General features: G+C 47.0%; 7 protein-coding genes across 7 annotated transcripts; 5 read left to right on the forward strand and 2 right to left on the reverse strand.

Annotated features, from left to right (window-relative positions):
- The first annotated feature begins 107 nt into the window (after positions 1-107).
- SPPG_02905 (uncharacterized protein) lies at positions 108-1,677 on the forward strand. The gene is made up of 4 exons (XM_016751191.1): positions 108-380; positions 450-687; positions 911-1,141; positions 1,207-1,677. Exons 2-4 carry the CDS (start codon positions 579-581, stop codon positions 1,323-1,325), a joined length of 459 nt encoding a protein of 152 aa, XP_016610480.1. The 5' UTR covers positions 108-380; positions 450-578; the 3' UTR covers positions 1,326-1,677.
- A 1,991-nt stretch (positions 1,678-3,668) lies between these two features.
- SPPG_02907 (uncharacterized protein) lies at positions 3,669-5,110 on the forward strand. The gene is made up of 2 exons (XM_016751192.1): positions 3,669-4,219; positions 4,283-5,110. The coding sequence occupies exons 1-2, from the start codon at positions 3,976-3,978 to the stop codon at positions 4,990-4,992; spliced, it is 954 nt and encodes a 317-aa protein (XP_016610481.1). The 5' UTR covers positions 3,669-3,975; the 3' UTR covers positions 4,993-5,110.
- Positions 5,111-5,862: 752 nt separating this feature from the next.
- On the reverse strand, positions 5,863-6,469 carry SPPG_02908 (uncharacterized protein; the record flags this gene model as incomplete). Its single annotated transcript, XM_016751193.1, has 2 exons — positions 5,863-5,995; positions 6,060-6,469. 2 exons carry the CDS (start codon positions 6,467-6,469, stop codon positions 5,863-5,865), a joined length of 543 nt encoding a protein of 180 aa, XP_016610482.1.
- A 1,338-nt stretch (positions 6,470-7,807) lies between these two features.
- Positions 7,808-10,267, forward strand: SPPG_02909 (uncharacterized protein). Its single transcript, XM_016751194.1, has 10 exons — positions 7,808-7,912; positions 7,973-8,160; positions 8,223-8,405; positions 8,471-8,569; positions 8,634-8,647; positions 8,711-8,759; positions 8,819-8,899; positions 8,962-9,075; positions 9,135-9,952; positions 10,022-10,267. The coding sequence occupies exons 1-10, from the start codon at positions 7,909-7,911 to the stop codon at positions 10,155-10,157; spliced, it is 1,686 nt and encodes a 561-aa protein (XP_016610483.1). The 5' UTR covers positions 7,808-7,908; the 3' UTR covers positions 10,158-10,267.
- A 207-nt stretch (positions 10,268-10,474) lies between these two features.
- On the forward strand, positions 10,475-14,538 carry SPPG_02910 (rRNA-processing protein UTP22). The gene is made up of 4 exons (XM_016751195.1): positions 10,475-10,902; positions 10,969-13,791; positions 13,861-14,220; positions 14,291-14,538. Exons 1-4 carry the CDS (start codon positions 10,540-10,542, stop codon positions 14,426-14,428), a joined length of 3,684 nt encoding a protein of 1,227 aa, XP_016610484.1. The 5' UTR covers positions 10,475-10,539; the 3' UTR covers positions 14,429-14,538.
- Positions 14,406-15,664, reverse strand: SPPG_02911 (methylated-DNA-[protein]-cysteine S-methyltransferase; the record flags this gene model as incomplete). The annotated part of the gene is made up of 9 exons (XM_016751196.1): positions 14,406-14,664; positions 14,728-14,782; positions 14,843-14,898; positions 14,959-14,993; positions 15,057-15,113; positions 15,181-15,190; positions 15,256-15,275; positions 15,360-15,419; positions 15,481-15,664. 9 exons carry the CDS (start codon positions 15,662-15,664, stop codon positions 14,590-14,592), a joined length of 552 nt encoding a protein of 183 aa, XP_016610485.1. The 3' UTR covers positions 14,406-14,589.
- A 20-nt stretch (positions 15,665-15,684) lies between these two features.
- Positions 15,685-21,026, forward strand: SPPG_02912 (uncharacterized protein). The gene is made up of 22 exons (XM_016751197.1): positions 15,685-16,100; positions 16,172-16,321; positions 16,389-16,661; positions 16,732-16,869; positions 16,941-17,081; positions 17,156-17,302; positions 17,373-17,559; positions 17,627-17,802; positions 17,865-17,960; positions 18,026-18,202; positions 18,268-18,381; positions 18,445-18,568; positions 18,632-18,957; positions 19,015-19,179; positions 19,252-19,345; positions 19,406-19,521; positions 19,586-19,827; positions 19,893-20,033; positions 20,098-20,235; positions 20,304-20,456; positions 20,520-20,757; positions 20,825-21,026. Exons 1-22 carry the CDS (start codon positions 15,933-15,935, stop codon positions 20,936-20,938), a joined length of 3,618 nt encoding a protein of 1,205 aa, XP_016610486.1. The 5' UTR covers positions 15,685-15,932; the 3' UTR covers positions 20,939-21,026.
- The last annotated feature ends 54 nt before the right edge of the window (positions 21,027-21,080 follow it).

Raw genomic sequence — 21,080 nt, forward strand, 5'->3', positions numbered from 1 at the left:
ATATATGGCTATATGGAATTGGTGAGTCGCATCAGGCCATCCAGTCGGAGTGTTCATTTTTTGGCGTACGTCAGCGGCGTTTTGAAAGGATTGAGGCTGCAAGAGACAAGACACAGCAAAGGGCTGTGGAGTGCCAAGATATTTTTCAGCACGGGATGCATTCCTGAGACAATGTTCATGAAGCAAAGGGTTAAGATGGGAACAGGCGAGTGAGCAGGTGCAGCATGCAACCATTCAGTTAGGTAAAACTCTAGCACAAGGTGTCCACACGGCCCATGCCAGTAAAAGAGCCTACGAACTTCGATTCACGGGCATCGTGTCAAGTCATTGAGGAAGAGTGCACTCATTGTCCTAGCCTATGCAATAGTTGAGTTTGCCATGTACGCAATGCAATGCACATACCACTCTGGTGGGCGACTCACTTGAGTATTACGCAATCCACACCATAGCATCACGTGTATGCAAGCCACATGCAAGCCACGCGAATGTTTCCGTCTCCATCGACGCCAAAAGGAACCAACTCATTTTGACTTGTGTTTGCAGAACAAGGCAATTTCCCCAATCCCCACAAACCAACAATGTCCGCCATCTCCCGCGTTGCTGTGCTTTCCACCAGGGCTATCTCCCTCTCTGCCCGCAAGGCTACCCCAGCTGTTTGCTTCTCAGTGGCATCCGCTGCCCGGCAAGGTATGGATTGAACTCTGGGTGTATGAGGACTTGGTTGGATTCTGCGCGTTTTAGACAGTTAGATTCTTGAAAATGTGAATAAGATTGTTATCAAATGGATAAGTTTTGGATGGCTGGGCTGGATAGTGGACTAGACGGTGTCGGGAAGCGCGGAATGTGTCGACGAACACCTGTTACACCATGGTCTTGTGTGATTCTCAAATCATCCTACTTCAAATCACAGCTACCCCCACCAAAGAGTCCGAGCCCGTGATCCCCGGTTTCCGTGAAGAAGGTCAGATCCCCACCAACTGGGAGTTGATGGCCGGTAACGAACGTTATGAATATATGCAGCGTCTTGCCGGAAAGGAGCCTTGGGAGGACCTCAAGCCCATCGTCATGTCCACTCGTGGAACAGTTGCGAACCCTACCATCATCAAGGGCTCTGACCCTGAGCGGTACATCGCCTGTACCGGTGTGTAGGCTGCGTTGTGCTCCCCCTTAATCCTTTGATCCAAGCTTACCCACATTTTGACTTAGGATTCCCCGCCGACTCCCACGAAGCCATCTGGTTGACCATCCGCGACCACGGTCGCAATGACCGCTGCCCACACTGTGGAAATGTCTTCAAGTACCAGCGCGAGCATGCCCACCACTAAATTATAGAAAATATTCCTCTAATTTACCGAGACAGTTCGCGAGATTGAGGGCAATATATGGACGATTTTATTTGAAAAAAATTTCATTGAGTTGATTTACGGTGGACCGTAATTGTTGCCGTTGCGCTTTCGCTATGCTGCTTTTGGTTCCATTTGGGGTGTCAAATTGTATGCATTGGAATATATATGAACTGGAGGAACCACCGTGGCGCAAGAACTAGGGATATTCATCGGTTGCCGAAGCATGCAAGGGAAGGGATCGAGTGGGAAGCAACCTTTGGCACAGTATCTAGTCTTGTACTAGATTAAATCACAATGAGCAGCTTGTTGGGTCCAGGAAATCCATCATTGGAAGGATGAGAGATGGCCAGTTGTGGGTAGGCGTCATGTTGGTACCGTCTAATTTCCAATGGGCCTTTGCGAACCAAGCCTGAGACAGTAAGTACTGGAGGTAGCTACTCGATTTTATATGATACCTCGAATCGACCTCGATTTCTCAAGATTCTTCCGTCATTTAAATGAGGATGGTCGTAACTATTGAAATAGGCAGCGATTCGCAAGCCGATATTTTCGACAGAGCACATTGAGATTTGTTAATGATAGCTTTTGCACTGACCATCTTCTCGTTCCCCACTGCTCATTGATCTCATCCATAGTCCTTCAATATTTTTGCTTTGCTTTCCATTGGAATGGGATTGAATGTACAGCCAACCCAATGGTTGCTGACGCATGTCCCCGACCGCCCAAACTTGCTTCGTTTCTGTTCTTTACCATTCACTGGTGCGCCCATCTCGTTTACTACGACCGCCTCACCATGCCTGCCGTACTCTTTCCATATCCGCGAACAAGTTTGATAAGCTTTGTGGCCTGCTTGCTTGCTTTCCTAGGCTTTAACGCCTTACAAGCAACCCTCCCGCTTAACTCGACGGCACTCGACACCCACTTTTACTTTACCCCTGATCAAGCTTACAAAACAATAACCTCCCATGGTGGAGCCGGGAGGAAAATGTATCTAACTCAATTTGCGCCGCTAGATACCTTGTTCATGCCCTTCTACACCGTTCTAGCGGCCTCGTTGTTGGGCAATGCGTGGGCATGGTCAGCAGTAGGCGTCGTTATAGCAGATGCTATTGAAAATATCTGCATATCGGGTATGATTTCCGCATGGCCAGAACGGTGGGATGCGCTAGCCATGGTGGGTGGGATAGCGAATGTTGTCAAGCATGCCGGTACAGTATTTCTGGTTGGTCTTATATTGGTACGGTTGGTGGTGGTGAGTGTGAAGAAAGGGGGCGCAAGAGGCACATAAGCTTACAATAACCGCCACTGGACGTTACGAATATATTATCGAGTGTTCAACTTTGCGCATCAACCAATGCTGGCAGATGTAATCGTCCCTCTGCACGCAAAAACCTTGGCGGACATTGGGCATCTGATGTGCACACATAATGTCTAGGTTAATGTGCGCCGTGACAATGAAATTGGTTGTAGAAGACTAAATGCGTGAATGAAGCCTGTTACTCAGAGGTGTCGCAGATTTCAAGCTTATAACTTGGAATTTCAAAGGCGGTCCATGGTGGTTGACAGGCACACCAACTCGAGATCCAAGCCATGATCAAGGCGTTCTTTTTCTTGCTAACTTTTTCTTGGCATCCTTCATTCGTTCGTTACATGACTTTGAAGAGCATCGGTAATGCTGCATTGCATATTGTTGGACATAATACCATTAGCGGCAACATAAGCAGCATCAAATGCTTACTAGTTTATGAAACCAGAGTGACAGTGTGTGTGCAACCGTTTGATCTTCATCCGAGCCAAACCTTATGGTACTAGGTACTACTTCTATTTGCTTAGGGCTGCCAAGAACACCTTTCAAGATACCGCATGTGGCACTGTGACCATCCAATGTAAAACAGAGTGGAAATAGCTTGTAATCAGTAATCAAAAGGTGCCCGTAACGCACAAATACCAGGAGCGATAGGCTCATTTCCTGGAACCGAAAAAAGGAGTGCATTGGCTAAAGTGAGGAAGGACGTCTAGAGCACATTCCAAAACAGTGTTCGCAGCCTGCGATTCGTCTTCAAAATGCGGAATGCGGTATGTTGGTGGGGCGAGAGTCTGATGGACACAGCTGGTACTGACGGTAGTCGACGGAGTTTCGAAATAAGTAGCCGGTGCCCACCTAATCACAAAGGAGCGCCATAACCAGAAAACAATCGAATCGTCGCCTGACCCTCGGAAAGGAAAAGCAAAGGATTATGACCCTAATTGATCCTCAAATCCTCCAACCACAGGTTGCATCAGCTCCTCGTCTCGGAATTTTTCATCAAAAACAAAGGAAAGGAAAAGTGCCTTTCATGCTGACGCTCACTGGTCCTTGACATGCCACATTTGTCAGTCAACGGAGTGACCTCTACGATACTCCACAACTTCTACCCAAAGACTTTCGAGGTGTTTTGCACTTACGACGGAAAAGTCAGAAGGAACGATGTATGGGGCAACATCCATTGCTTCACTTTTTGTCGGCTTTTCTTTCTTTTTTGGACATCATGACCGGGGATATAAGCACCGTGGCCCAGAATGTTAACTCCCACTTCACCCTTTCCCTACATCTTATAGACCCTCATAGAACTAGAAGTCCCTCCTTATAATGATGCCTAAATTTGCCGCATATTCTACACTCATCTTCTTCCTACTTGCCGGGGCAAATGCTCATATGCGAATGGCCAATCCCCCTCCCCGGGGAAGCGTGGATCCTCCAGTGGGACCTCCCGATTATGATCTTGCGTCTCCTTTGGGCGGTGAGAGGTCATTTCCCTGTGGAGGAAAGCCCGTTGGGAATAGTGTTATGAACATTCAGGCGGGCTCCACAATCCCGGTGTCCATTGTTGGAGGTATGTCGCAAAATTCAATGCTGTGTCGCTTGCTGTATCTAGAGCCAACAGATCCATTACTAGGTGCTCCGCATAATGGAGGTCACTGCCAGTTTGCCCTCTCGACCGACGGACAGAACTTTGTTGTTATCAAGGACGTCATCCGCGAATGTCTTGCCAACGGTGCCAGCACATTCGATGTGCAGATTCCGTCCAGCTTTCCTTCAGGGAAGACCATCTTTGCCTGGGCATGGATTAACGCCGTCGGAAATCGAGAGTATTACATGAATTGCGCCGATGTTACAATCCAGGGTGGTGGCAGCGGATTTACAGGACCTCAGCTGTTTGTCGCAGATCTTCCGGGAACGCCGACCATTCCGGAAATGGTGCCTGGGGATCTAAACGATGGTAGACAATTTTTCAGCCAGCGCAAGCAGATCACTGTTGGGCCAGGAAATGGTGGTTCGTCACAACCCCAACAACCTGAACAGTCTCTACCCACTCAACCACCAACACAGACCCAGGACACACCCCGGCCGAGTCCCAGCCCATTTCAACGTCGACCAAACCCTCGGCCCATCTACCAAAAACCTTCTTCTCGACCCTCCTCATCCTTCGCCTCTGACGATCCTTGCGACGGCAACTCTCCAGACGCTCCTTTCATGGTCTGCTCTGGAACTGGATTCTACATGTGCAATCCCGGTCAACCCATTTTCAAACCTGCTTACATGGATTGCGCCCCTGGTACTGCATGCCAACCATTTGGCAAATTCATTCAATGTCTCCAAGCTTAGATATGTGCAATAATGTCTTTGGTTGTGCAAGTGAACGCTGGCTCGTCACTTTGGTAGATGCTTAGATAAAAACTGTTTGACGATCTATTTTTGTAAAAGGGTTGTTTTCCTCTAGCAATTTATTAACTTTTAAGTTACTTTATTGTGGTCGTGCTATTCGGACCCATACCATCTACACCCCACAAAAGGATCAATGTTATCAAGCACCTAAGGTTCCGGCGGCGTCCTGGCGGCCCCTTTTGAACGGGGATTTATTACATACCATTGAAGGTTGAAGGTTCAAAGCGCATGGAGTGCTTACCTGGATTTATTATCCGCTTGGGATTTGCCGGCTTGGCTCTGACTCAAATCGTCAACTACGCTCGTAAGAAATTCAAAGATGTTTTCGGATAGGAGGAAGAAAGCACAGAAAAGAATTGCGGAGCATGAATTATACGTTGCATCTTCTGTAAAAGACAACAGGAACTGTTAGCGTTTATGGTATTTCTTTCGCCTTTGTTGTCAATAAATACTTGCCAACGAGCTTTTTGCCGAGCGCGAGATTCAAGATGACGATTGCGAAAGCAAAACCCATCAGAGCATGGTTGGCTATTTCCAGAGACTTCAGCTTGCTAGTTCCAGACGACGAACCGGCTACAGCCTTGAATGTTTTTCGCAGCTGAGGGAATTACGGATTACTATTAATTCGGTGACATGCAACCGTACCGTCGGGAACATACCTCCCAGCTGAAACAGACGAAGCCGGCGATAGCGTACCACACAAGCTCCATCGTGCAGAGAACGGCGATGGTATACGAATATGCATCATTCGCACCGGGACTGAAATGTGGTTGGTAAGGAGGTTTGTGGAAGCGTTCAATTTAATGCAACTCACATCCATGCCCAGGAACGCATCTCAATTAAACCCTTGGCGATGACGGCAACACCAACAGCGATTGCGTAGGCAATGGAGACGGATATGAAGATACGTCGATATAGGTCCTGGCGCAGCGGAACCGCAAATCTGCAATGCAAGAACATCATTATCTGTTCTAATGCGTGGCATCAAGGAGGTGATCGGCTCGTACCTGAATGTCCCTGCAACGTTGACGCAAACCAATTGAATAACGAATCCAATCAATCCTGCCGCGCTTACTGGCACGGTGCGTCCATAGAATTGTAGGACACCAAAGAGAAGCGCAATCAATCCGACGATCGAACCCATCGCTCCCGCCAGTAACACATAAGCCCGAATATTTCTTTTGTTGGTGAAGATGCGCCAAAGGGAGATAAACAAATTTCCTGCGATCAGGGGTATACTGACGCCGGTAATAACTCCCGCTCCTCCAAAGGCTTCTCCTGCCTGTTGGGCAGCAGCCATGGCCACGGGTACAATCTGGGCGGTAACCTGGGCGGTAACCTGAGAGGTGACGATGCTTGTCACTTGTGCTTGCACGCCTACATCATTCAGGCAAGCGTAGATCTCGGTTGCATTCATCTTTGCTCAAGATGTGAGATGATCAGAGTCGGTGTATGGTTATTCTGTTTCGGCTCCTGGTCGCGGACGTCTCATTTTATAAAGTTTAAGAGACCTTTTATTTCTACATAGACCCTAGCGGGGGGCAGGAAGCCAAACAGATGCACATCCAATGGAGCGCCATCAAATAAAGCAATGCTTAATTTTGTTTGGTCACTAACCAGAATCCAATAGGACCTCGTGGTGTTTGTTTAGAGTAAACTGAACTACTGCCAGTTATTTTTAGAGCCAACCAACCTAATAGCTTCAACATCAATATCGTCGTAGACGGGAGTAAATTGTGCATGGGAGATGGGAGACGTTTGCGGGCTGATTCAGCTGTCCTGTTATTGTCCTTTTTTTGAATACAATTTCCAAGCATTACATTGTCTCCCATCCAAATTAATTTTAGCGGATTGAATACGAATTAGAAAACCGTTGGTCTCATATTGTTGACCTGGGAGTGGGACTCCCTTCGCATCCCTCAGAGTCATAGAGCTGGTCAACAATTAGGTTATGCTTCGTCTATTGATGAAGTAACCGTCTACATAATTAGGTTCCGAGCTCATACTTTGAGGGCATCCACAGATGATGGATGAGTCGAGAAGACATTCAGCTTATGTAGGGTAGCGCATGAGCTCATGGATGTTTGAAGCGCGCAAAGGTACCTTGGATGGCATCCTGTGTCTCGCTTGTCTACGTCGACATACTGGAGGACCGAGGAGTCCCCTGTGTTTCGAACTTGGATGGCTTTCATGCTCGATGGGCAGGCGTTCGTGTGGATGAAAGTACAAGCTCGCAGAATCTGAAAATGATGCAGGGGACGCTGCTGGGCTGGAGAGGAAAGAACTCTCCTTATCGCTTGCATGCGTCATTAACACAGGCGAGACCTGTCCCCAGCCTGTCGGCGCTGCCCTATGTGCAGTGCTGCACCCTCCCCGTGTATGCCCATTTTGTCTTTCGAAAGTCTTTAACGATTAGAGCACTCGCCTTGATACAAGAGAGCGAGATATACAGTTGCGCATATGAATGGATCTTTTCTTGAGTGTACCTGGGCTCTCTCAGATTGAGTGATTACCTTCTTGGCCTATCTAGTCATCAGTTTTGTTGCACTCGTTTATTCTTATATAATACATAGATGTCTTCTAACCAAGGAAGCTGTCGTGCATTCTCACTTGGCTAGGAATATTCGGCCTTTCGAACACCTCTTGTCGGGCGGTAGCGGGGTTGCTGACAGAGACATAACCCAATCTCCGCCTCCTGATTATGTAAGCATTAATTTGGTAAATGATGGGTCGGCTCTTCTCCATTCCTACATTGTCACCATCACCATTGCACTGCAAACTACCAACTTTAGGAAAAACATTTGCATCACACGGAAAATAATATTTGAATTGTTCTACTGATTGAATTTTTGGAACATGGGTAGGGTGAGAGCACCATGTTACAATCCTGAAGCTTACTGACGTACCAGGAACACTTTAGCACAAAAAAGAAAGCGTGAAGTGAAAGATGAGGGTAAAACTCATAACGCAAAGGGCAGGAGGAAGAGGGTTGAAAAAGATGACAAGAGTGAACTTGAAGCACATGTCAAGATGGAGGTCTTATCAGATCATGGACAAAACCACAGATCTTGGTGGCACGACCAGAGAAAGATGTTTTTGCGGGATTGGGTACGACAGGCATAATTCACTATTCTGGGCACTTCATTCTAACTACATGAGGTACAATCCAGAAATCACATAACCCGGGTCTATGTTGCATTTGCATTCGTGGAACCCGTGATCTAGATGAGATTGTGACATGCAATGGTCCAGATTGCGCAGTCTCAGTGCATAGGGCATGTTACGATGTTGAGGGACAAGATGCTAGCAAATGGATGTGCGACCGGTGTCGCACGGATGACCCAGCCCTGGCGGTAGGTGTCCCATTGCAGGCTAAGCAGAAGCGATAACCCTAATCGTATTGTCACCCAATCTACAGGCATGTGTGCTGTGTCCATGTAGAGATGGCGCTTTGAAGCAAATATCCGGGACGAACTATTGGATTCATGTTTTGTGCATGCAATGGACACTTGGATCAGTATGTAGCACTTGTCAATGTCGTTATTTGATGTGACATTGTTGCTCACGTATTTTTTTCGCAGAGGGACGATGATCGGTATGCAATTACGACACTAACTAATCTCAACTGTATCTCTGACAATGTGCCTGTTTCTGGTAGAGTTTGCGAGGAGAATCTCTACCATTTGGATCCGAAACGCTGGAACAAGGTGGGCCCTTCGACTGTCGCTTCCAGATACCCACACATCAGCTCACACCCTAGATGTAGGAGTGCTCTGTGTGTACATCACCTATGAACAAGCAATATGGCGGTAAATGCCCATGCGATGCTGCTCAATGCAAGAATCTGGTAATGCTCCAACAAGTATGTAGTGTTTGTGATTTTACTAAAAGCTGATATATATCTTGCAGGTGCACGCGACCTGTGCTGCTGACTATCGCCTGCTCGAGGAAGTTACCGATTCTCCCGATATGGCGCATCCATTTTTTGTTTATTGCAAGCAACACGGATCAAATGATCCGCGGGTGAGAATCTGTGTGCGCTGTTCAATCTTTGTGCGAAGTCTTATATCTCGAAAAATTAGTTGAATCCATGGGCCAAGTGGGTTCAAAATAAGCATCGCGGATTGGTCAAGATAGCTGAAAATGAGAGGAAGACACCCATAAGTCAAGCCCGCTTAAATGATCCCCGGGCCGTTTTAGAAAACAGCTTGGCCATTTTCAATGATGAACAGGAGCTGAATATTCTTCGAATGCAGCATGATGCTGTCCATAGTCGAGCCGAGTGTGCTGCATATGAAAAGGCCACAGTTAAACTTCAGCGGGATTTGAATAACACCGCGACGAACTTGGAGGAGGCAACCCAGGAACTTGAGCAGCTTGCAAAAGAGGACGAGGCATTGAGAGACGACTTGCTAACCATTTTCGAGTGTTTTCAACCAACCAATTCCGCCTCCCCCGTTTCCCCCGACACTGTTATCGATCGACTTTTTCAACTTGGCCCACAAATCCAAGTTCGGCCTGATTTCGAATCGGCCTTCGTATCTGCATACACAACAGCTCAGCACCAGCAGCAATTGGAAGGGGATGAGAAATGCTTGAATGAGTTGGCTAATAAGCGCAAGAGGCGAGGTCGGCGAAAGAATGCAGCACACCCATTGTCTGGCTGCGGGCTTTTCGGACTGTGTACAATCTGCAAGACTTTCGAAGGCGGTGAAGCAAGTGGAAGTGGGCTTGATGGGACCGATTCTCCAAGTAGCCCAGAAGTCAAGGCGTCTCCACCAGCGTTAGACGGTATTAACGTTCATCGACTGATTCAATGCGCTCAATGTGTGCGATGTTTTCATATGGGTTGTCTGGATCCTCCGATGACCAAAGTGCCTTCCCGAGGTTATACATGGAGGTCAGCACATTGCTTCATGCGCTCTTTATGTGGACACTGCTCATTATTAACGTCTTCTTTTCGTCTCAGGTGCGAAGATTGCGATACAAGCCCCAGTGAAGAGGATAAAACACCTTATAAGCGAAAACTGGACGATGAGCAGAGTATAGCGGATGAAGGACGCCCAAAGAGGATACGAGCTGTCCCCGCTCGCTATACCGTCTGATATACTGTTAATTTTTGAAGATTGTCCTTGTACAGTAGATGATCTTTGTTGAATCTTTTGTTTATATTTAAATATTTGCTCGTGGAAACAGCTCAGAGTGCCAAAGTCTTGCAGCTCTGCATGACCCTATCCATTTATCTTGGTAATTGACAGCAGGGAGTACATCAACGATGGCAATGCTCGTCTCAAGGCGGAGGGTACTTTCAGGTGTTCAATCGGACGGAAGTTCAATGAGTCGCTTACGTAATGACACGTTGTGATTGGCTGCATGGTGCTTAGCAGCTCTTTGCAATTATATTTCTTTTTGGACGCAGCATGCAGAATTGCTGTCCTGTTCAATGCTCCACGGCTTGGGCGTTGAGCATCACCGCAGACGTGAACTATGGTGGCTGTGAAGCGGAAAGGTGTGCCGACAGACTCTCGTGACAGCACGTCTGCGAAGAAACGCTCAACGATCCAGCATGACCCTTACATTGATCCGTCTGACGACGACGACGACTCAGACGCAGACGGCGGGGTAGAGGAGGAAGTGAATGGCGGGGACTTTGTCGAGGGTAGTGAGAGCGATGAAAGTGAAGGTGAAGCTTCCGAGTATGGGGAAGACCAAGCGGACGACAAGGAAGTAGGGCATGGACAAAGGCTTGAGAAGATTGGGAATAAGTTCTACAAAGCACCGACAAACGAGGAGATACAACAGTTGAAGGAAACTACAGATCTCTTCAAATCCAACTTGTTCAAGCTACAGGTAAGCATAGGCACCTCAATTGTCATGCGGCCGGATGAACTCTCTGTAATTTGAGTACGTCCACAGATCGATGAGCTGCTGAAGGAGGTTCGAATCGATTACTCGAAAACGACCGCATTAGAGAAAGCCCTTCGAAAGATAAAGGACATTTTGGATTCGTTGAGCGATATCCCAGAAGTTTCGGTAGCGGATGGTACTTCTGGGCTTCAATCCGAAAACATCGTTATACCATTTCCCGATCCGGCACCCCCAGCGGATGCTCAATATAAGTTTGCTTTCAAACGACCCAGCAAAGTGTTTGTTGTTGGCAGCTACCTATTGAAAACCGTAGCCAAAAATCCTTCGGGTGCGAATGTGGACTTGGCAGTACAGATGCCCGAAAGTCTGTTCCAGGAAAAAGATCATGTCAACTATCGATATTTCTACAAACGAGCCTATTATATTGCTGTGCTCGCTGCGGAACTTCGGAAGAAAACGGCTAAGCTAGGATTGACGCTGGAGTTTGAAGCATGTCAAGGAGACCGTCGAAGGCCGATATTAGTGCTTCGATCGACGGGAACCGTTCCCGAGTACGACTTCTCAAAGCTTGGGTTCTGCATCCGGCTATTTGCCACAATACCTCAAACCTTATTTTCCGCCAGCCGCCTTGCGCCAAATCGCAACAATGTGCGACCAACCTTCATATCTGCAACTACATCCGATCATACACCGACCGGCCGGTATAATGCGGCCCTATTACATGATACAACCCTGGTTGCGCACATGAACCTTCTTCATCATCATGCAACCACATGCGGCAGCTTTCGTGACGCATGTATTCTAGCCAAAGTATGGCTTACCCAGAGGGCATTCTCTAGTACAGAAGGCGGTTTCAATGGGTTTCTGTTTGCCATGATAATGGGGTACCTCTTGCGAACGAACGATAAGAACGGGAACCGGAGATTAGGAAACAACTTCAGCTCCTATCAACTCCTAAAAGTGACGATGGAATTTCTGGCAACGCATGACTTCGAAGCTGAGCCAGTTTTTATGACTCCCGATGGCAAACCTCTGGCTGAAAACGATTTTTCTGTGGAGTCGTTCACACGTAACTATGAAGTAGTGATTGTGGATCCATCGGGAAAAATAAATCTGGCGGCGGCAATATCACGGGCTACTTTGGACGAGGTTCAGTACGAAGCTCGGCGCAGTATCAGCCTGTTCAGCGACTTGCGAGACGATCACTTTGCTGCGTTATTTCTGAAGAAGGTCGATTTACTGCATTTGAGATACGATAATGTCGCTAGAATTGCTGCGACGTCTACCCGTCCTAAGTCATATGATACGGCAGTTGCCCTTGACTTCCCGAGCGTACAAGACTACCTACTGAACTTCATTCCTCGATTGTTGAAGAGGGCTCTGACGAACCGCGTCAATCTAGTGTGCGCACGATGTGATGCCCTTCCACCGTGGTCGTGTGACCAAGCCGCACCGACACATGAGTCGCTAGGAACGCCAATATATCTCGGTCTTATCCTCGATACTGAGAATGCGGTTCGTGTCGTCGAGCACGGTCCCTCAGCCGATGACATTGATGCAGCAGAGGAATTCCGACAGCTCTGGGGGGAAAAGTCAGAGCTGCGTCGTTTCAAAGATGGAAGTATTTTGGAAAGTGTGGTGTTCGACTGTGATGGGACTATAGAACAAAGATCCCTTGTGGTCGGACGCATGGTTGGACACCTCTTACATCGGCATACTGGCATTACGCCAAAAGATGAACTTACATACTGGGCCGGGCAATTTAACAAGTTCATCAGGGCACCAGGAATTCAACTGCAAGTCCGATCCTTCCAGGGCGCCATGGACGCATTCAACGAATTCTCCAAACATCTGCGACAGCTTGAGGGCCTGCCATTGACAGTTACACAGACAATTCCATGCGCGGAAGGACTGCGCTACACATCAGTGTTCATTCCACAGCCAAGGATGGATGATGAGGAGGCATCGTCTGAGGCATACCGACCTTACTACGAGCCGCTTGATGTTGTGATTGAATTCGAGAGTTCAGGGCGATGGCCTGATGACTTGGCTGCAATACAATTGACAAAACGGGCTTTCTATCTGAAGATAGCGGAATTATATATGCAGCAACATCCTGGTACACGCGGAATCGTATCCACTGGGCATAACGCGGACATACTGGATAGCGGGTGTATAGAGATCACAACAGCTGCTGGATATACATTTCGCTGTACGATTCATGTTGAGCGTGAAGCAATTCTTCTTGAACGCGGCCTTACTTCGAACGCTCTTCCTTCTACGCTGGAAACATACACAGCAGCCCAAAAGCGATACAATCATTCTTTCATAAGAGCTCCTTTCCATTCCACTCGGTTGCAAAATCTCTGCCTAAGATTCCCTTACCTTCCACAATCCATCCGTCTCACGAAACGCTGGCTTGGAGCACATCTTCTCTCTTCACAGATACCCACAGAATTGATCGAGCTCATCTGTGCAAAGGTGTTCGTGGATCCAAGCCCATGGGCTGAGCCAGGAAGCGGATGGGTTGGATTTATGAGGACGTTGGACCTGTTGGCGAAGTGGGACTGGAAGCGGGAGGTGATGATTGTAGAATTAGAGAAGGGGCTAATAACGGCCGAGATGCGGGCAAAAATTGCAGAGAGTTTCAGAACGACTCGAGGGTTGGGAGCTGACGGCACTCTTCTACAAGGCAGCGGCAAAATGATGCCAGTCTTATGGGTAGCGACAGAGCGTGATGCTGAAGGTCAATGGTGGGCCTCAGAGAAGCCGAGCATAGTGGTGGTAGAGAGAATTAAGCGACTGGCGGCAGCTGGGCTCAACTACATGGAGTCATTGGTGAAGAGCTCGGGTAGTGAAAAGGCCTTGTCGGTACGTATGCAGGAATCCTTAACAGCATCCAATGGCCATTGTATTTTACTAACTGTTTGTTTCTGACAGAAAATATTCCTTGCAGCACCAAAAGGATATGATCTGATCATCCGATTAGATCCTTCCAAACTTCCGCGCTTTCGTGAAAGTCTTTCGTATGATCCAGAGATTCTTGCGGAGACGATGCCAAAGTACAAAAATTTGATGATGGTCAAGGATCGGGAGCTCGCATTGCTTTCCGAGATAGATCCTGTACAGTGGTACTTGGACGAGTTGCAAGCCGCCTTTGGTCACGTCGCGCTCTTCTTTCACGACAAGTACGGAGGCGATGCAATTGGTGTTGTATGGAATCCCAAAACTGTCGTCCCCCATCCCTGGAGGGTCAACTTAAGCTTCAATGTTGAGCCCATACTAGATCAGTCCGCGAATGTGGGTGAAACGTTTGCTCTTGCCAGTTCATATGCAACCATTTATTAATAGGCTTTCTGCGACTTCACAGGGAGCCCCAGTTAAAGGCAAGAAACAGGGAAAGAAGCATTGGACCGTGAAACCCAATTTCCTTGCAATGATGGCGGAAATGGAAAGGCTAGGAGGAGAGTTGGTAGCTGGCGTAGACGTATTCACCCATTTGGCATAATGCTGTATGTGACAAGTATATATAGTTGGCAAAGTGCCATGTGCGCTTTTAGGAGCTAAGAAGTGGATAGACAAAGCATGTACAGAAAAGAGAATTCATCTCACCAACCACACCTAGACTAAAGACACGGAGGTGATCTTGGCGCTGTGAAACGGGTACATTTATTTAAACTCGCGGAAGAGACGTAGCTTGCGCAATGTGACGGATAAGGATCCAGATTCGTCAAAATCCAAACCCTATGATGCTGGCTGTGAGCGAACTACGTAGTGACAGGGAGACTCGTGAATCCATCTACCAACCTCATTTTTGAGAAGGATTTGCTTCTTGTTGATATTGGATCCGTTGCCCCATTGTCTAACGTGAAGAATTTGAATGTGCTAATCAATATAGTAATTGTGTATACACAATACCCACCCAAAAAAGCCTCCTATGAAATGGTTCGATGCCAAAACTCGGTGACAAGGCACTGTCTATCAGAATGTGTGAAGACCAATACATGCGAATCGCCGACATGTTGCGTGCATCCTTACTGGAGCAAAAGGATTATTTTTGAGTGCCTGCCCCACTAAAGAATACCATCAAAGTCAGTACCGGTTTGGGATTAGTCAATCAATGGAACCTAGCCTACCTGCCCGCGGGGAGCTTTTAAGATAGTCACTGATTTCCTTGTACGTGGAATAATATCCTGTATGGTGAGCATACGATAGTCAGCTTGATGCAATCAATGCTATCGACGAGGTTTGATCAATAACCTTCAGGAATCTAAGGTTTCAACAACATAGTGAGTTAACAGGCATACTGACCCAAGTAGTCACCAACGCACCCACCTGTGAGCAGAGGTCGTATACTGACGGAACCACAAGAGAAACTCAACGTTAAGCTCATTGTGCACTAAGTCATACAGTATGTAATTTGCTGAGTGGTAAACTACCTCTGTACTGAAAGGGTGTAATTGGCCGGCCGCTTTTGTGTCGGCGCAAACGTCTCTCGGCTGTCAACAGAAGCAAGGTCAAGTATTTTACGGCCAACTACCTGTCATTCACACTAATTACCAATAGTTGTGGGAAATGTGGGGACCTTTTCCGCCTTCATTTTGAATCTCTTGCTGAAATGTTGCGAGGATCTGGGCAATGCCAGTCGTCGGAAGGTTTCGTTGAAGGCTTTTGTGACTTGACCACGTTCGGAGCGAGTCCATGGTACCGGAGCTCTTGGTTCCCGGTATGTGGTATCGGACATGTTCGGACTTCAAAGGCGTCCGTTCACCCGTTCTCTTCGACCTGGACCAATTCGCGAACAGCTTTTCGTAACAACGAGAGGAAGCTAACTTGTGTGTAGGCTCTTTGTACTCCGAAAACCAATTGCGGACGCTGGGCTCTGCTTTGAGGTCTCGCGCAACCGGGCATCGTCTTTGACCGTCGCGCAATAAGCATCGGTGTCCTCTCAAGAACTTTTGACTGTTCAACACATTCCATTCCGCAAAGCATTACATTGTCTCCACACAGACATGTACATAGAAGAGTTGATTATTGAGGGGTTCAAATCATATGCAACTCGAACAATAATTAGTGGCTGGGATCGCGAGTTTAACGCTATAACTGGACTGAACGGCTCTGGAAAATCCAATATTCTGGACTCAATATGCTTTGTATTGGGAATATCTACGCTTTCTCATGTTGGTATAGCGTCTGTGGCTGCTGCTTGCATATTTTCGAACTAGTCATCTTTAATACCGACACTGTCTAGGTGCGAGCCAACAACCTGCAAGATTTGGTGTACAAACGTGGCCAGGCGGGTATCACCAAAGCCTCTGTGACGATTGTATTCAACAATGAGGATCGCGAGAGAAGTCCTCCTGGATACGAGAATCATAAACAAATATCCGTTACGCGACAGGTGTCGTTCTGATGGCCAATCTGCACTCGCGATCACGTACATGATGATCTTATATGTAATCTTGTAGATCGTGGTCAATGGGCGTAACAAATACATTGTCAATGGTCACAACAAAAACCAGCAGGACGTAGCGAATATGTTTCAATCCGTCCAACTGAATGTCAACAATCCCCACTTCCTGATTATGCAAGGACGAATCACGAAGGTGCTTAATATGAAGCCACCTGAAATTCTTGCGATGATTGAGGAAGCTGCGGGGACCAGAATGTTTGAGGATCGGAAGGAAAAGGCGTTCAAGACTATGAGCAAAAAGGATGCAAAGCTTGAAGAGATCAATACGGTTGGTGCACATGCTGTGTGAAGGGTGATATACTATCGGGAAGACTGTTGACTGAAATCTTTGTGGGTAGTTACTGGAAACGGAGATTGGGCCAAAACTGGAGAAATTGCGCGAATCGAAACGAACCTTTCTGGAGTACCAGAAAATGGCGGCTGACCTAGATCAGCTACGCCGTTTGCTTATAGCCCATGACTATGTGAAATACCAGGTAGGTCCGGCGATTACTCTTCCGCCCAATACAATCCGCCGAGTACTTATGGGTGTGGCCGACCGATTCAGACCAAGCTCGAGACATCGGGTCAAGATTTGGAAGAAAAAAAAGATCGAATTGTTACTCTAGAGCAAATGCAAGGTGTCCTGGCACAGGATATGGAAGATATTGATGATAAGATAGCTGAAATTGTGGCGGAAAGGGAGAAGGTGAGTGCATTTTACCTGTCAGTAAGTGGCTCGAATTGATATTCAAGTCCTTCCGTAATCTCTCATAATGCAAGGATTCAGCCCAGCTGACTAAACTGGAAAGCACCTTTAAAGAATACGCCAAGGAGCTCGTCAAAGTCCAAACCCAGTGTAAACTCAAAGAGGACACCATTGCCGACGAGCAGAAGAACAAAAATTCCCTGCTCAAAGAAAAAACGGAGGTACCAATCTTGTATAAAACACGGAAACCTTATCCTGAACGATGCCTTATGACACCCTTTCCACACACAGACCGAGCAAGCTTTGTTAGACGGGAAGGCAAAGTATGAAAAGCTTACGGCGGACTTTGAGTCGACCATGAAAGAGCATGAGGAAAAGGCTGAGAGCATTCGTAAGCTGGAGGATCTGATTCAGACGCTTTCTACTGGACTAGCAGCGAAGGAAGGTCAGGAGAATGGATATCAGACTCAGCTGCAAGGTGCGTTATGGGTCATTGATGCCGCATACCCCAACACGGATTTGACCTACGGACATTCAATGAACAGATGCCAATAAGGCTGTGAGCACAGCCGCGTCAGAAGCTGAGCAAGCGAAACTGAAGATCACTCATTTGAAGAAAGAGCTGCAGGAAAAACTGCCAAAGGCCAAGGCAGCGGAAAAACAGAATAGCTCCCTTTTGGCGGAAGTCAAGGCGAACAAAAATGTTACTGAGATGCTACAGGTATATGATGCTCTTAGAATCGGTTATAATAACCGACATATAACTTTAGTTTCGTGATGTAGAGCCAACTCAACGATCTTTCCTGGAACCCTGATCGAGAGATGGAACTTTTACGGCAGAAGCAAGTCAGCCAAAGTGCAGTAAACGACCTACGAGAGGTACATTCGTGCGAGGTTGCAATACCTGCTGTCCGATCAAGATTTTTAATATTCCAACGGTTTAGCGCATTGACGGGCTTGAACGGGAGCTTTCTGCATTCCAATTTGACTATACGGATCCCGCTCCCAACTTCGATCGCCGAAAAGTCAAAGGACTTGTCGCCGAACTTGTGACAATATCAAAGGAAAACTTTGATTCCGCTACAGCCTTGGAGATCTGCGCTGGAGGGAAATTGTATAATGTACGTTGGCTATGGCTGGCTTTATCAGCCGCGATATCCTTTAAATGGCTTGTTTGTATTTGTAGGTGGTGGTGGAGTCAGAAATTGTCGGTACACAACTGCTTCAAAAAGGTCGACTTAAGCGACGGGTCACCATCATCCCCTTAAATAAGATCTCTGCGTTCAAGATACAGGCTGAGGTTCGTAAGGTCGAAAATAAAAAACGTTGTTTAACAAAAGCTAATTTCCATATGGACTCTTAGCGGCTCGCCACTGCCAAAAGATTGGCCCCTGGAAAGGTTGATCTGGCACTCAACCTTGTGGGATACGATGATGAAGTTGAAGCCGCTATGAACTATGTTTTCGGATCAGCTTTGGTCTGCAAAGGTACAAATATTTCATTGTTATTTTCATGCTTCCCTTAGTTTAATCAAAAAACGCGCTTCGCAGATGCGGACACTGCCAAGCGTGTGACGTTTGATAAAGGTGTCCGTATGCGCTCGATCACCCTGGAAGGTGATACATACGACCCTTCAGGACAACTTTCAGGAGGTTCAAAACCCAACTCTGCAGGAGTATTGCTTAAACTTGGCACCCTGAAAGACCTTCGAAAGAAACTTGCGGATATGGAAAACGGGTTGAAGGAAGTCGTTCGGGAGTACGAGGGGTATCAGCGGACGGCAAGCCACTACCAAGGCCTGAAGCAAAAACTGGATTTGAAGCTACACGAGGGCCGTCTATTGGAAGAGCGTCTGAATACCAATGCTAGTGCCCAGGTACACATGGGACTTTGCACATTTGGATCTTTATCAAGATCTGACGTCCCTCTACAGATAATACAACACGTTGAAAGCTTGAGAAAACAGCTGCAAGAGCAAGAAACGCTACGACATGAGTGTTTGGAAAGGAAGGCAGCAGCCCAGGAAAGACGTACTCACATTGAGCAAGAGATGAAGGAGTTCTCTGCTCACCGCGAGGATAAGCTGAAATCATTACAGGTACTATTTCTAAAGGGCATCACAGATGCGCATAATTACTGGGATGTGCACTTATTATGTTGGCCTTTGTAGAAAGAGCTTGCCACCGGCAAGGCACAGTTAGCCAAAGCTGCTCCTGAAATCAAAAAGGTACAGCAACAGATAGATCTTTCAAAGGAAGAAGCAGGTAAGCCATTTTCTCTTGGCCGAGAATTACAAAATACTTGTCGCTGAACGAGAGTTTTAGCGCAACTTGAAAAAGAGATTGTTCAGCTGGAGCATCAAATTCGCCAAGTGGAAAAGGTTATCGACGATTATGTCAATGAGGAGCGAGTGCTGAAGGATACATTAGCAGAAATTAAGGTAAGGCTCACATTGATGCACCAGCCCAAAATCGAGAGATCGCAGGCAGCTAAAAGATTTTCAGCGCTCCTACGATACAGCAGAATATGCGCTTGAGCATGAGCGCCAGGCACTGTCCGCCTTTGATGTAGAAACCAAAGAGCTAGAAACGCAAAAAAAGGAAAAGAAGCAGCTACTGGAGGATTGTAAACTTGAAGTGCAGAAGTTGAAACATGAGCTGGAAAAGTTCCATTCTGAACGAGAGCATGCAAATCGAAGAGTTAAAGAACTCGTCCAGAATCATCCATGGATACCCGATCAACAGCAGTACGTTCGATTCGGGGGTCGCAGACGGGTTGGAAATCGTGGTACTAAGGTTGTATACTCCACAGATTATTCGGCAAACCTGGAACGGGCTATGATTTCGCAAAGCAGGATCTTGGGGAAGTCAGGAAACGTGTGAACCAACTTGAAGAACGGCACAAGATGTTGGAACGCAAGCTTGATCAGCATGTTATGGACAAATATGACCGGTAATAGTTATCCATATTCTAAGATCGGCATGAAGAGCGCTTTCTCAATCTCGGTTATACACAGCGTTGAAAAGAAGGAAACTCAATTGAAGCAAATGCTGGCCACTGTGAAAAGAGACAAGAGAAAAATTCAGGAAACAATCGGCGAGTTGGACAAGTACAAGCGGGAAGCGTTGCGCAAGACCTGGGAGAAAGTAAATGTGTAAGTAACAAAGTTCATTTGTGTGGGCAATTGCAACAGGTGGCACTCACGACTTGATCATCATATAGAGATTTCGGGGCCATCTTTGGTGATCTATTGCCTGGTAATTCGTCCAAGCTCGAGCCACCAGAAGGTCAGGATATTACCGAAGGGCTTGAAGTCAAGGTGGCATTGGGTGGGGTGTGGAAACAAAGTCTGACAGAACTCAGCGGAGGACAAAGGTCTGTGCGCATCAACATTGTACAATAACGAGCATTCCGTCTAACTGATATATCTCTTTTTAGATCGCTCATTGCGCTCTCCTTGATTCTCTCGCTTCTCCAGTACAAACCAGCGCCCATGTACATTTTGGACGAAGTCGACTCGGCGCTGGATCTATCACATACACAAAATATTGGACAACTTATTCGCACGCGATTTAATGGCTCCCAATTTATTATTGTATCTCTCAAAGATGGCATGTTCAATAACGCAAACGTGCTTTTCAAGACCAAGTTTAGGGATGGGGTATCTACAGTTGAGGTACGCAAGTAGCGTTTTGAGTAGCTGTGTGGCATTTGTCCTTTGTACTGATGCAGCTTTCTGGTAGCGTATTGCCCAAAGAGATAAGGAACGATCTGCGGCCACATCGACGGCTGGCAAAAAGGGCCGAGTGGTCGGCGTGGTTCGTGGTGGAGTTATGACACCTAGACGGATGAATTGATAGTTTTGTTAATATTTTATATGCTGTGGATACCGTCAAACAAGACAGATATTGTTCCAGGTGCTTGTTCATCACGTATAAAAGCTGCCGTGATAAACTATTTACCTGTTCGGCGCTACTTTTGCCGGCCCAAATTTTGGAA

The sequence above is a fragment of the Spizellomyces punctatus genome (genome assembly GCF_000182565.1).
Source record: "Spizellomyces punctatus DAOM BR117 chromosome Unknown supercont1.4, whole genome shotgun sequence".
In the NCBI taxonomy this organism is placed as follows: Eukaryota; Fungi; Chytridiomycota; class Chytridiomycetes; order Spizellomycetales; family Spizellomycetaceae; genus Spizellomyces; species Spizellomyces punctatus.

What these genes read in the sequence shown, in the direction of transcription:
- SPPG_02905 (XM_016751191.1), top strand. Translation starts at nt 579, where the DNA reads ATGTCCGCCATCTCCCGCGTTGCTGTGCTTTCCACCAGGGCTATCTCC. An exon ending in GGCATCCGCTGCCCGGCAAG is followed by an intron (nt 688 to 910) that starts GTATGGATTGAA and finishes TTCAAATCACAG; the next exon opens with CTACCCCCACCAAAGAGTCC. An exon ending in GCGGTACATCGCCTGTACCG is followed by an intron (nt 1,142 to 1,206) that starts GTGTGTAGGCTG and finishes ATTTTGACTTAG; the next exon opens with GATTCCCCGCCGACTCCCAC.
- SPPG_02907 (XM_016751192.1), top strand. Translation starts at nt 3,976, where the DNA reads ATGATGCCTAAATTTGCCGCATATTCTACACTCATCTTCTTCCTACTT. An exon ending in CCCGGTGTCCATTGTTGGAG is followed by an intron (nt 4,220 to 4,282) that starts GTATGTCGCAAA and finishes ATCCATTACTAG; the next exon opens with GTGCTCCGCATAATGGAGGT.
- SPPG_02909 (XM_016751194.1), top strand. An exon ending in CTGCTCAATGCAAGAATCTG is followed by an intron (nt 8,900 to 8,961) that starts GTAATGCTCCAA and finishes TATATCTTGCAG; the next exon opens with GTGCACGCGACCTGTGCTGC. An exon ending in TCCCGAGGTTATACATGGAG is followed by an intron (nt 9,953 to 10,021) that starts GTCAGCACATTG and finishes TTTTCGTCTCAG; the next exon opens with GTGCGAAGATTGCGATACAA.
- SPPG_02910 (XM_016751195.1), top strand. Translation starts at nt 10,540, where the DNA reads ATGGTGGCTGTGAAGCGGAAAGGTGTGCCGACAGACTCTCGTGACAGC. An exon ending in CCAACTTGTTCAAGCTACAG is followed by an intron (nt 10,903 to 10,968) that starts GTAAGCATAGGC and finishes GTACGTCCACAG; the next exon opens with ATCGATGAGCTGCTGAAGGA. An exon ending in GTAGTGAAAAGGCCTTGTCG is followed by an intron (nt 13,792 to 13,860) that starts GTACGTATGCAG and finishes TGTTTCTGACAG; the next exon opens with AAAATATTCCTTGCAGCACC.
- SPPG_02912 (XM_016751197.1), top strand. Translation starts at nt 15,933, where the DNA reads ATGTACATAGAAGAGTTGATTATTGAGGGGTTCAAATCATATGCAACT. An exon ending in CGTTCAAGATACAGGCTGAG is followed by an intron (nt 18,382 to 18,444) that starts GTTCGTAAGGTC and finishes ATGGACTCTTAG; the next exon opens with CGGCTCGCCACTGCCAAAAG. An exon ending in TGGATACCCGATCAACAGCA is followed by an intron (nt 19,828 to 19,892) that starts GTACGTTCGATT and finishes TATACTCCACAG; the next exon opens with ATTATTCGGCAAACCTGGAA.